The sequence below is a fragment of the Siniperca chuatsi genome, linkage group LG7 (assembly GCF_020085105.1).
Source record: "Siniperca chuatsi isolate FFG_IHB_CAS linkage group LG7, ASM2008510v1, whole genome shotgun sequence".
Taxonomy (NCBI): Eukaryota; Metazoa; Chordata; class Actinopteri; order Centrarchiformes; family Sinipercidae; genus Siniperca; species Siniperca chuatsi.
Window position 1 is genome coordinate 19321285 of NC_058048.1, and position 14699 is coordinate 19335983.

Consider the following 14699-nt stretch of genomic DNA (forward strand, 5'->3'; position numbering starts at 1 on the left):
TCTACAACATTGCAACATTGCTAGCATGCACCTGTGACCTTGTCAGTATCCACCGATGGTTACTTGTATGGCGCATCTGATATCATGTAAACTAATAGCGGCGATGTCAATTGTAGCCCGAGTAGGGCTTTAAAAATCGATTTTCCGATTCAATTTGAATTATCCAATATCGATTCATAAAACCCGAGATTGGTCTTTTAATATATGCCTTTTCCCGTGGATGCGTGAAGCTTTAATCCCGTTAGAGCTTCTGTCGATATAGCCGAGAAAAACGCTGCGCGTGGGTTTTGTGTCTATGACAAGCAGATTGACATTAGCTATGTAGCTAAAAAGAGAAAAAACCCACCCAGGTCAGAAAGCGGTGTTTACCCGGATTTAAAAAAAAAATGTATGTATGAGGCTGGGATGTAGCCGGTTTCCCCCGAGCTGCACCAGCCACCAGTGGTGCTCCTCTCCAGGAGAAGCTTTCTCTGGCCGCAAAGTGCAGTGAGTTGAGCTCCGCAGATTGGAAGGCGTACCAAGGGTGCAGTACTGGAATGACTTTACAGATTTGGCTGCTTTCACGTGTTGTGCTGCTAGCTTGATGAACACTTTCTCTGAGCTAAAAACAGCACATAGATGCGCTGAACGTAAGGAGGAGGTAGTTCACAAACAGTGCGTATAAATGCTGATACATAACCACTGAGTGTGTGTGTGTGTGTGTGTGTGTGTATATATATATATATATATATATATAATATACACAATCTTTTTCTTCTTCTTTTGTTTTTCTTAATATCTGTATATTTATTTATAATATAATGGTTAGGGAAACACTGGGTCATCTGAGTGGAAATATCAGCTCTGTTATAGGTGATTTAAAGGGTCAATTCTAAACATTAATATTTTTAATAATGCACCAGGTTAGAGTGTTCCTTGTACAACAGCATTAGTTCTCTGAGAATCTCTTTCGTATCCAAGTAAAATTGGTATTGTTATTAAATATCCCTAGCCGAATCTATATTAAATCGAATCGAATTGGGACCTTGTGAATCGGAATCTAATCGATTCGAGAAATCAGTGGCGATACCCAGCTCTAAGCCCGAGTCCCTGGGGCCCTTGCTTGTATATGTGCTTCAGGGCCTGGAGAGCCCCACTCTTCTCCCAGACTTGATTAATCCCCATCGCCCCTCTCGATGATCGCAGTTTCAATTTTTTAGTCTGTATCTGTGCACTCATCCCCTCCCCAATCTCCGCTCACTGGCACAGAATGGCTTCCTGGCAGAATGGAGGCATTAATTCAGGGATGAGAGGTGTGATACTCTCTCCCTCTCTCTCTCTGGTTCTCTCTCTCCCTCTCTATATCTGTGCTCTGTTTGTAATGCGTGGCCTTTATCGTAGCTGAAACAGCTCACTACCCTCTGATCCTATCTCAGATCTCAATATCCTAGCCGTTCCACCCTGTAAACGCAGGGATGAAAAATCTTGCCCTTTCACCAATGCATTACACCCTAGCATATCGCCATACCCTATCCTCCCATTGCACCCTCCACACCACTCACCCTTTGTGACACAGGCCTCCAGCTAAATTCAAACTCTGCAAAATGAGACCAAGTGAGCTTCACTTCCTCCATGCCAGAAACCATCTTAGTCTCATTATATTTGTATTTAGGCTCAGGCCTGGCCTCTGAAACCCCTTGTCAGACAATAGGTCGGGCAAAATAATGACTAGCTCTCAGTAAGCTTCAGGAGAGTTAAGGCTTGGATGTTGGGGAGATAAAACAACAACCAGTCTCTCAGCAGAGAAACATGGATCAATACAAACGAGGCTGCGGTGTAAAAAGGCTGTTTTTGATCCAGGCTTGCGTCAGCGTCAGTGAGGTGAGTCTTGACAGCTCCTCTGCTGTTGGTAGATATGGATCTGTGTTCAAAAAAAGGAGCAAAACGCTCAGGGACCACAAGTGTCTTGTTAGACTGTGGAGAGTGGTAGGCTGACCCCCGCCCCCAACCGCTTTGCACACAAACACAGATGCACACCCAGTTGCACAAACACACACAAAATTGTTTAGGCCTCAGTTGTCACAGTGAAACTATTGTGTTAGCTTGTGGTTAAGAAAACTTCGTGGCTTTGACTCCAATGGGTGAGAGGAAAAGCAAAAACGGAGATTCGGGAGGATATGACTTGCGTCTTCAAACCCTATGTGGTTTGTGAAAACAGCGTCTTCTGGCACATTTTAAGTTCTGCACCCTGCTATGTTAAAGGTAGGAAGGCAGACAGGCAGCCAGGATTGTAGTCTGTTATCTGTGTTGCTGTTGTGCTGTGTTTTGAGGGGGTGTGCCTGTGATCTGTGATCATGTACCGTGTCGTTGTAGCAAGCGTAGCTGTCGCTCCTGACTGAGCCGCCACCCCACGACTCCACCCCCACACAGTAGGTTTGGCATACAGAACAGTCAGCCGCATAGGAGGTGGAACACTGTGAGGGGAGATGGAGGGGGAGTTTCAAAGGTAGGCCTCGTAGATTTCAGATAAGACATCTTTCCAGACGCCTTTACTGTTTACTATCATAGCCACATAACAGCCTCAGACATGTCAGAGATAAAAGGAAAGATTAGTGACTGCAGTGGCAGAACAGAAAACTTCATCTCTTAAACATCTGTATCATGTTGCCAAGTACAGAGACTGTAAAAGGCTTCTCACTTTGTAATGCACACAGAAAAGTTTTATTTTGTGACTAATATGGTGTTAGTGTTACGAGAAGAAGTGAATGTGTTTTTGTCTGTCTCTTTCTTTGCCTGGCTTGAGTTCAAGAGTGGTGCTCTTCTAATGTGTAAAACATGCACCGAATGCGGGGCAGTTAACCTACATTGTGTTTGGACTAAAGGAGTAGTGGCAGACTACTTGGCATGTGTGACTGCAGACTAGGTGTAAACAAAGTGTTTCTAGCAGTTACAGTCCCAATTATTCCACAGGGAATGAGATCTGAAGTAAATCCTTGTGCGGCGTTCTCTCCTCTGTGTGCACTCCTGGTCACCGTGGCAGCACAGACGGCAGCTGCAGATTGACTTCATACTGTGTACATAACAATAACTTTGTTGTCATTCCACCAGCCTATCTGTCTCGGCATCGTCGGAGCGTGAGGGCATAAGGAATTTCATGAAGTTTTGATACCTCAATTAAAGTGCGTCTGTCTCCTGTTATCTCATTTAGTCTGAAGTCGATATGATTGGCATAATCAGACATGCCTGATTGGTGCCTCCCATTTAATTAATCAGTCTCACTGTATCATCACCTGTGGCTCATTAGAGTAATTAGAGCGAATTAGTCAGATAGAAGGCCTCTCTCTGACTGCAGACGAGTGGAAGGAATTTCATTAGGAGAGATGAACACACACACACATACACCTTGGGTCTGATGGCCAGTGGTAATAGGATTTGTTTACCCGTGACTGTTATCGGTGATTAGTATTACCACAGTGGTAGGACGGAGACAAACTCATTTTCGTTTGGCCCATCCTCCCCTCCTAGCTGCGAACATAGCGCACAGTGCCAAATTTCGCCAGGCGAACATGTTAGCAGACTTCCTCTTTTGAAACAGAGTTCAAAAGAATGTGGAAAGACTGGGCTCCCCAAGTTACTGCAGCGGCCTCTCTGTGCATTCATGTGAGAGCACACGCGTGTGGAGCAGTGTGCGGGAGGCTTCTTGGCCGAGTCGGTGTTGAAGCCTCTCTAGGGAGTGTTGGCAATCTGTTCCAATCGTCTTTACAGCTGACCAGACGACCAAATGAACCAGGACAGGGACTGCTGCTGTGGGCCAGTCCAGCCAAGCCAAGCAGGGCTGTTACAGCAATCACACAGACATTACAGCCCACTTAATGCTCCCCTGCACACACCATATTCCATCGTCTGCTAAACTAGACAGTGCAGTCCTAACCAGCCACAGCCAGATTTAAAAATAGCGCCGGAGTTAATGTGAATGGTTAAATGAATTAATTCACCAGTAAATTAAACTGTTTTCACATTTGAAAAATAAAACATTTCAAAGTCAGGCCAAGGAGAGCCAGAGAGTGTTGACCTCAGAGACTAAGCCTGAAGGCCCGAGTGCAGAGTACACAAGTTTTTATGCATGTTGTTTGGTGCTCTGTGGTGCACTGCAGGCGTTAGATTGAAACACAAGTGCTGGTATTTGCACTTTGCCAATGCATTTAATTATATTTCTTGTCATTACATTAGTCATGTATTGTGCAATATAGATTCCTTTTAATTAGCATGTTTTTGAATATTGTTAATTAGAGTTTCTTCATTCATGTCTTGGCTCCTTTTTTTAACATGTTAATTTGGAAGGTTTATCAAACTAGCATGATGTCAGTCATTGATGTCAAACATGATAGAAAGAAACTCCCAGTGGTATGCCAGATGGCAGAGCCCCTGTAGAGCTGCCTTGCCCAAAGTTAACAGTATTCCACTCCAAAAGTTTGGAGCTTGTTAAAACCAACTAAATAGCTGAACTGACTCGCTGCTAGTGAATGCTGCTTAATAAATTCCAAATAAACCCTGTAGTAAATGACTCCTTTTAGACATTTAGTTTAAATAAGCAACATAACTTGGACATGTTTATTTACCTAATTAAGGATGTATTGATATGCATTTTTGAGTTCTATTCTGTTTACACTGCTGACCTCTTTCTTCAAACTGAAACATGCAAAGGCTCTACCTAATCCTTCTACTCAGTCTGCACACAGTGTTGCCATTTGTGTTCACTGTCATGACTTTAGATGGATAGTGACAGATGCCACCATTCCACTCATTATAAAAATGAAAGGTCTTCATCTTTCTATTTAGTCATTTATTAATCTAGCTATCTGCTATCCTTAGTCATGACAGTAATATAAACTGTGATGTGGGTGCTAGCAAGGATCAGGTAGCTGGACCGATTTGGCATTGACAGTCCTGGTTATCCATAATATTAATATCATCATATTAGAGTAAATATCAACTACTTATAATTGTGGGCCATGCAGCTGTATTCCCATACATTATTATAAACTTAAGAATATCACCTTGTGAGGAAGTTGCATCTGTTGGCTGTAAATGTTTTCATAGTTGGTTGAAACAAAGAACAGAAGTGTAAGGAGAAAAAGGGCATCTCCTGTGTGTTTCTAGCTTGAGTCTGCACCTTTTTTTAACATGTAAACTGACCACAGTTCAGTTCAGTTTTATTTTGCTAAGAACCCACACTCTGCATTCAGCAGAGCAAATACCCAAATATATTTGTTCAGTATTTCACTTAATGTACTTGAACATGACAACTTATCATGCTTATAATATGTTGCTTAAAATGGGAATAGTGTTGGTCTCCTAATGGTCAGTAAGACTTGATGTGTGTGAACAAGGGGCAGGCAGCAGGGATTGTGCACTTTCGGATGTTACGCTCTATCAGCAAGATGAGTGTAAAGTCTGCCCGTGTCTGCTGATGTGGACAGAGAGTTTGCTGCATAGTCAAAACCTGACTGGGTCTCAGGGTCCCTTTTTATTTTTTTTTTATTTTTTACTGAGACCATGCCCGTAATTACTTGCCCACTTGGCATTGAATCAATCCTCTTCCATGTGTAATGTGTTTATTTAGCTCAGCAGTGAGAATTTCTTTTGGAATGGGGATTTGGTAACACATTGGGATATGTGCAGGGTTTTGGAAAGGGATTGGACAGAATCAAGGGTGTCAGGGATTGGCACATGACCTCCCGAAGCAGAACCCTAGTGGACCACTGTGGGTATTTCAGTTTTGCTCAGAAACAGAGCTGATTAATAAATTTATAAGAATAGATTGACTTATTGTGTTGAATTCTTTTCACTTTTGGATAACTCTTATTTAGCTGAAAATAAATTCAAGTTTGCATGGACTAATATCAAAGTTTAATAAAGAATGTATTGTTTACAAGGTTATCAATTTCAACTCTATAAGCAGCAATATGAGCTGTACATTTACTACTGTCATTAAAAAAAATAGAACATGAAAAATAGTGTATCGTGTAATAGTGTTGTCCTCTAGTGTGACGGTTGTGTCCTTGTTTCTATAAATCTATAGCTGAGATAAGAACTGTAAGAGACAAACAGTGTGTTTAGAGGCAGTGGTGATTTTAGATGGTGCAGACACTGTAATGCAAACCAAACTTAATTTCAATATATTTAATTTTAATGAACATATCAAACTTTTTTCTTCAAGTTGATGCAGTTAATTGTGTCCTGAGGTGCATAACACACACACTTCATAACCAAAAACCTGTGCTCTATAGGCCATCTATGGTATTTAGCTTCTGTAGTGATTATGTAGGCTACTCTCAGAGAGAGACTATATTTTCAAAATTAATTCCTAGTGTTTAATGGCACAGCTTGGATGATTAACGGCATTATCTCTTTGCTTTTGGGATATACCTAAAATTGTCCTGGTTGCTGCTAATGCCATCTGATTTCCGATTAGGCTTTAAACTGAAGTGTTCTACTTATTTATTATATTTAAATAATTTTGGAAAATAAGCTTAAAGGCCTACTACATCATATTGTGATTAATATCTGTTAGTATATTGAACCAACTGGGCCTTATATTCTTGTTCCTGTAACTAATCTTTACCAATATAATAATTACACCTCCTATTTATGAACTAGAGCATTCATTTTTGACAATTTAACATGATTAAAATTTATTAGGTTCCTCCTTTCATCAAGCGTTGCACAAGCTTCTGCGCACGCTCGAATTCACTAACAGATAGTGCAGCTGCTCCATGGCCATGGGCAGACAGGCTGCTACATCAACTGCTCCATGGGCAGCGAGAGCAAGATGGCATGTAAGCAAGTGAGCAGTTTTTGTCTATTTTATTTATTTTTTTTTTTTCAAACGTCCTGTGCTACTGCGTAAAATCCACTGCAGAGGACAGTCGACCAACATTTGTTATATTTTGTCATGGTTTGTGGATAAAACGAGATCACGGCTGGTCAGGGAATTAAACTTAATGCTGATGAGGGAAAAACCTCCTAATTAGTACTTGATCACACTATTTCTTTAGAGGGTTGTATTTTCTTGTGTGTATTGGGGGTGTGGGCGATGTGGGGAGGTGGGCATGTGTGCGTGAGTGTGTTTTGGGACCTTGTCAGCAGACTGAGCCACAGGGGCCCCTGTGGTAATGTGTGTATTAAATGATTAGTGTGTTAGTTAGCATAACGGCCCTTCAGCAGCGTTTAATCACTCTCGGGGGTGGGCGGCCTCACAGGAGGTGGATGGGAGGTGGTGGTGGTGGGGGGGGGGAGGCGGAGTAAAGGGAGAAGAGAGAGATTTAAACGGAGGAGAAGGTACTGTTGGTTGAATGAGTGAGTGGATGATCTGTAGAGAGTACGGAAAAATGAGGAGAAAAAAATGAGTGAGCGTGACAGAAGGCAAGAATCCAACAGAAACATAATCCAGCAACACTCACACACTCAGCAGAGAGATACAATCTTTACAAGGCCTGAACGTCTTGTTAATGTCAGCACTTGGCCCATCATCTGGAACACGTCCCATAAATAGCTATTAATAACAATGCAAAATGGATGTGGATAAAGGCGGGCCCTGCCTCAGCCTTGACAACACTGTTGTTGATAATTGTGCTGTTGTCGTTGTTATGTGGGGAGGGGAGGGGTCGTCTGGTGCAGACAGTCAGTAATTGTTGTGCGTGTGTAGTAGTAGTAGTAGTAGTAGTAGTAGCAGCAGCAGTAGTCTATTGCTACAGAGGTTGTCATGCCTGACACAATGATGACTGATTGACTGACAGGCTGAATAGGCTCAGATATTGCTTGCACTGGTAGCGGATCAAACTACTGGTGTAGACAGGTTTTCCTTGGCGGGACATGGCTGTTATGGTTCTGTTCTCTGCTTCTGCTGCCGCAACATACTGGCCAAGTTCAGCTGAGGCAGGATGGGTAGTCTGCAGTATGCCAGATGGGTCGAGGAGTCTGCTGTCTAGTCAGAAAACAGCTCCTGTCTTTTTATCCTGAATGATAACAATGATGCTGATGATTATAATGACAGTAACAATGATAATGAGTATGATAAAATGTGCAGCTCTCTTCTTAGCAAACTAAAAAAGTTATGTGTTTGTGTTGCAGAAAGAATTAGACGCCACCGCCACACAGCTTGCCAACAGACAGGACGAGAGCGAACAGTCCAGGAAGAAACTAATTGACCTGAGCCGTGACTTCAAGAAGAACACACCAGAGGTGAGAAAATCTGATATTCACAGACACGCACCAACACACAACAACGCATATATCCCACGATTCTTTTGACAGTTTGCCTCACTGTTCCTCTGTGTCTCTTCCCCTCTTCATAAATGTAGCAGTGATTATTTACTGAGAAAGCAGGGGAGGAGTAGACGGCGCAGAGATGCGGGCTTGGCTCCCAAAAATAGTCTCTCCATTAGTTTCCCTGAAATCCTAAAGAGACAAAACAGAAAACCCCTCAGGAGTTTGTATTATCTGACCTAGTTTTTTATGCGTGCAGAAAGTGTGGTCCGTGAGTGTGTATGTGAGTGAGTGAAAGAAAGAGAGAGGCAGAGCAGGAGAGAGAGAAAGAAAGAGAGTGTGACAGCACTACTAAGTGGGATCAGGAGGGAATTCTGTTCTGTTCCTGTGTTCCCATCACTCCTCCTGGGAATATTTGTTTCATCTCTGTTACCAAGGCAACACTTTTTAAACCACACAGCGAAAACAAAGTATTGTTGTGTTATTATTGGTAATGTCACCATGGTGAATTATTGATGGTAGAATGAATTATGTATGAATGGAGTAGACGGTGGATAGAAAATTGTCAACTCTCGGTGGAGTTGACAGTAGGCCTATTATAGTTACCACAGGATGAGGATTGTGACTATTGACTTCAGCTTGTAGCCCACCCGGTGTAGAGGAATATACACCAGAGGAAACTGTACCTGCATACAAAAGACACTAATATCATTTTACCCTGCACATTCATCTCTAATCTCATTTTCAAATATCCACATAACTAGCAGCACACACAGAGGCGGAGAGACACACATACAGAGGCAGTGAGAGACATGCACACAAAGAAAACATGCAGAGGTGCACACACAAACACACAGAGGCAGATAGCCTAGATCACAGAACAGGACACACACATTCATCAGTGTAACAAGGCTGTGATTTAGGAAGGCTCCTCTGGCGTCTGTGTGGCCCCTGGCATCTCCCTGGTATGTGGAGGAGGAATCTGAGCCAGGCCAGACGAGCGACAGGATTCATTACAGGGCTGTAACAGGCTCAATAGGAATCAGCACTAAAACTCCTGGCGTTTGGAGGTGTATAAGCATCAAGGATGCCTACCAAATAGGCTGGTTTATAACGTGTGATGGCCTGCGCTTCATTAAAAATGCCCCGATTGTCTTGTGTGCATTTGCGGAGATGTGTTTTCTGTCTCTTGTGTAGCTGTGTGTGTGTGTGTGTGGTTGACCAGCCTATAGAGCAGGCTGTCAGTTCTCTGTGGTCTGCACCAGTCAGCGGAGATCACAGTCACATCAGATCAGACTGCATTAGGCTGAGCGGGAGTCCGTCTCTGATCCATTATTCAACAACCAGGAGACCGGCCCACGTTGACTGTGTCTAGTCTGCTGAGCTGTACTTGGCGTGAACTGCACTCACGGTCTGCATAATAACACACATGCACACACATGCGCAGGCTTTTGTAGCATTTTGGAAGTAGTGCAAAGAAATGCAGCGTGAAAACAAAGTTTTCATAATTCATTAGGACTGACACACTGTTGAATTTTTTTTTGAGACTACATCTCACTGTGCTTCCTAAGTTGCCTGAATTATTCATCCAGTTCTTAATTTCCTTTTAGTTAGTCAAGACTCCTCTACCACACTGTTATAAAGGCAAGGGTGGGAATGGTTGTAAAATGTCCCAAAGATTGCTAGCCAGAGGCAGTGGTAGTAAAACAACTTTGTGTGTGTGTGTGTGTGTGCGTGTGTGTGCACACACGCATGCACATATACACATTTGTGTTTAGCTGCAGGGCAGACAGACAGCGAATGGGAGTTCCATACTCCCTGGAGGATTCCTCGGGCTGGCCTGTCTGCTGTCTGCCGGCAGCTCACACACCAGCCATCCATCTCCTGCTGCCTGGCCCCCTCCACTCCCCTTACCACACACACACACACACACACACACACACACGCACACAAACACAGATTGACCATGGTGTCTATGTGCATTGTTATGTTATATGATCATAAATCTTAGGAAGTGGAGGGGGCAGGGGGGCGGAGCACCAGAGAGTGGCCCAAAGGGGTCTTCAGCAAAAGCAGTGGCTTGCCTCTGCATGTTATTTGAATGTGTTTGTTTTTGTGGGTGCAGTGTGTGTGTGTGTGTGTGTGTGTGTGTGTGTGCAAGCTTATCAGGCTGCACTGTTTAGTCAACCCCCAAAATTAAACTACAAAAATGCAAGATGTGAGGATAGGTATCTAAATGCAAATAATGAAAAATAAGGAATTTAATTAACTCTGCCTAAGATTCAATAAGATTAATACAGCAACTTCAAACTATTGTTTTAAAAAAATGATGGTAGTGCTCCTCATGCAGATGCAGTCTCAACAAAAGTTGAACATTATGATTTGAACAAAGGTAGTAATTATTGGTGGACTGCTAGACTGCATTACATTATACAGAGGTTTCTTTTTTTGGTCACTGTGTATACATAAATATTTACATAGATTTTAAGCCACAGCCACTGTAAGTGTAGAATAGTGAAATGAAAATAGGTCCTGTATGCTAATTTGCACTAATACAGACAGATGTTTGAGCAGATTTTGCTTGGCTCTGACAAAACAGTTGAATCTAAACATTAAATTATTGTTATCAATCCAAACAGAAACTAGTGCAGGTCATCTAAAAACTAACTGAAAGGAAACTGAATTCTGAAATGGAAAATTAGGATATAATCACAATCTAATGCAAATATCAGAACTGCCACTTCTCTGGTGTTCTCTGGTCGTTTTTTTTTTTTTTTTGCATGCTTGTTCCTTGTGTGTGTGTGTGTGTGTGTGTGTGTGTGTGTGAGAGAGAGAGGGAGAGCCAGAGCAGGGTGGGGGCGGGGGCGGGCGTGGGCGTGGTGGAGGTCATTATCCCCAGCAGGGGAATATTGAATTGGCCCAGACAAACAGCCACAACGACCCCTGATGAGATAACAATGGGGCAGGGTCACCGAGGTCATGACCTGTCCTCAGCCCCAGACAAGCGGCCTGTCTGGACCAACCTGGGATTAGACCAGCCCAAGACACTGGTCCCAGGTCAGTTTGGGATGCACGCTCCCTGCATCATCGGTTAGGCTTTTAGGCGGAGGTTTCTAAAAGGCGATGAGCCTCTTGAGCACACATCTGTCGTTGCCCTACTTCACATCTTCATTAGGCAGTTTTGTTAGTATGTGTGTGTCCACAAACTGTGCAAATCAAATGTTCCTGTACAGAATGTCCTATTCTGCTGTGCTTTTTACTGTACGCTCCAGTTCAGTTTGTCAGGATGTAGGCTCAGCTAACAGCATGGTGATTTGCATGTTCCCCTGATACATACCCAACTAGCTATCTAATCTGAAACCGCTGACTCGTACTGGAAAGTCATGCAATGGGACTTGCGTGATGAAAAGCATTTGCTTTATATTATAGTAAAAACTTAGTGCGCAGAGACAATTTGCATTAACTGTAGGCCTACTCTGTGGCTCGCACACACTAGTGGTGCCTCTGGGTGGCCCAGGTGGTGCTGCACCTGTTCTGATGAGAAACGCAGTCCGCCAGAGCACCTCAGGGTACAAACCTGCCCTCCTCCGTACCCTCATGTTCATCACTCGCTCACGCATCACTCATGATTCATTTGCGTTGGCAAGAATGGTCGCTACATGATTTCAGTGAGTGACTTATTTGATCACAACATGGTCTGTTAGTATAAAAGTCAGTCGGTTTTCACTGCTTCTGAACATCACTGCCGCATGTTCCTGTGTATTAACTGTTATTTTAGTATAATTTTAAAAAATGATTGAATGATTAAAATTGATCTATTGATTATCACATTTTTGAGACTCACTAACCTCCTCTTCTCTTTTTTTTTTAATTTTTTTTTTTTAGGATTTACGGAAACAGGTTGCCCCTTTGCTCAAGAGCTTCCAAGGAGAGGTGAGTGTATCATTGGGAATTTATATTGACATAGTGATAGACATACATGCTCAAGCACAGCATTCCAGCAATGCATTTTATAAGGCCCAATTGGCATTCGTTGACTGGTCTTGCTCCCTCTCTCCTTTTTCCGCTTTCGTCTTTCGTCTTAAATCGTCTTCTCTCTCTTCTGTCTTCTCTCCGCCATCTCCTGTTCTTTCTCTTGCCACTATCTCATTTCCCCTCTTTCCTCTCCCTCTTTTCTTCGCTCTGCTCTGCTCTTGATTTTCTGTCCTATTCATGAAGTCCTGTAGCCCGAGGGTGTGTTTAAATTGCATCCTGCAAAAAAAAGGCACCACAAAACCCCGGCTCTAGCCAGTCACAACTCACCAAATGCTATTTCCTCAGACTTTGTTTGACTGCATGATTCAGTGGGGTTATTTGCTGTTTTTTGTTGATCTGGCGAATCATGAGCCATTTTTGTTCATTGTGGCACATTTATTTACTTTCAATTTAATTTTGCACCCTAAGTTTTTATGTACCTTGACCTATAAGAGGTGACTTTTCTGTGTGCGAGCTGTATCATACTCCCACCGTTCCCCTTTATCTCCTCCTCCATCATTTTGGCCTATTTCCATCATGACTCCTCCTTTCTGGCAGCCATGCATTTCCAGTTCACTCCCATATGTGAAAGTCAGAGGGTAGGAGTGGAAGCGGCTGGTTTAGACTGGGGCGTTATTTGGGGTTGGAGTGGGTGGACATTCAGCCCAACAGTATCTCTTCCCTAGCATGCGCACAGAGACACACACACACACACACACACACACGTTCACGCAAACAAAATCATCTCAACGGATAGTGACAGGGCTGCTTTGCTACTGGCCAATAATATTACAGTTTAACACTGGGTTAGTTTCCATATTCTTGTGTTAGAGCAGCAACCACAGCCAGTGGTTATGTAAAAATGCTGTAATTTATAGTGGTTCCACAATGTTCTGCTGATGATCCACAGTCTATTTAGAGAATAGAAACGGCAGCAATATAATTGGGGCTTTGTCAGCTGTTTCCACCATCCTCATGTTGACACACCTCGACAGCGTGCACACCAGAACACGCTGAGGCGCATAGTGGGTGGTCGCGGAACTGAGAAAGACATTATCTTATGATTATTGAGATAATACTGTACACCCGCGCCAGTCTTAGAGCAGCCCATCAATCAGTCGACTATTTTGCGCACTTGCATGCCACAACATGAGTAGCTCTGAGAATGTGTAATTTTAGCCTGGCTTTGTTTGCTTACCCCTCAGTGCTTTGATCAAGGACAAGACAGCACCAGAAACCAGAGGGTCTTCCTGTTGGAAGTCCCACAGTAACTCATCCTTAAGCATTTTACCCAGGAGCCCGAATCTTTACTAAGTGAATGTGGGACCCAGACAGAACAATAAAAAGTTTTAGCCCAGGAACTTGGAGGTCTTGATACTCTGTTTAATCTTTGTCATTGAAAGGTGGATGCCCTCGAGTCATAATTATTACCAATAACAGTTCTGTTTCCACAAGGCCTCAGTTTGTTAAACGGGTTATGTGTGTGTGTGTGTGTGTGTGTGTGTGTGTTGGTGTGTGTATGTTGCATGCTCAGTGTTCCTTGTTGGTCCATCGATCAGATAAGCTTTTCCATTATCCAAGGCTTCAGTCTCTGCTTCCCATAGCCTCCCCTTATCAGACTCCACTGGGGCCACACACACATGCACGCACCCATGCACGCACATACGCAGGTCAGCCTGATGCCCTTCACACACTATGGGTTAGATAGGGGAGCGAGGCGGAGCTGAGCGATGGTGGCACAAGGTGCTGACGTATGTACGTATGTTTTTGTGTGTGTGTGTGTGGATGTGTCAGGGATACCTTTTTGCAAATGCAAGCACTTCTCATCGGTAACCTACTGATACTGGTGAGGTATCATTTGTGTCACTTCATTTGTTTTGCTTGGTCTGTCTGTGTGTGTGTGTGTGGGATGGGGGCAGGGGAGCATGTAATAGCAGATGTCATTGGGATTGGTTAAAAGAGCTGCAGTTTGGAACAGCAGGGTTGTATTTGCAAATCCTGGGTGGTCTTCTAATGGCTCTGGTCCTGCAGTTAACCTGCCTCTAACTGTAGGGTGTGTCCTACATTAAATGTCTATTTCCTGCCTCCCATGTTGGGCTATATAAAGCTGCTGTACCACTGACCTTGGCCCAGTCATTGTACAGTCACGCAGCCGGTTTCCTTCACCGCCATAGGCAGATCATTTTTTGCGTTGGTTTGTGAGCGTTTCATCTCTTATCATGAGATTGCGTTGTGGTACTCTGAGCCTCCGATCACATACTCTTATATACACACATGCACACACATATCAACACTGATAACAGGTTTGGTGTTGGTGCGTGAGAGGTATTAGTACTCAGCATCAGTAATCTCCCATTAGTGGCCTTGCATTTGAGGATCCTGATCGCTCAATGTCACACAGCACATGAAGAGAGTAAAGTACATGATGTGAGTGAGAG

At 43.4% G+C, this 14699-nt stretch overlaps 1 protein-coding gene across 6 annotated transcripts in view; it reads left to right on the forward strand.

Annotated features, from left to right (window-relative positions):
* cux1b (cut-like homeobox 1b) overlaps positions 1 to 14699 on the forward strand; it is a 62270-nt gene that overhangs the window by 9776 nt on the left and 37795 nt on the right. For all 6 annotated transcript variants that reach the window (XM_044204105.1, XM_044204106.1, XM_044204100.1 and 3 more), the window contains exons 2-3: positions 8113 to 8223; positions 12133 to 12180. In XM_044204105.1, coding sequence (XP_044060040.1) covers positions 8113 to 8223; positions 12133 to 12180 — 159 coding nt within the window. The remainder of the gene's footprint in view (positions 1 to 8112; positions 8224 to 12132; positions 12181 to 14699) is intronic.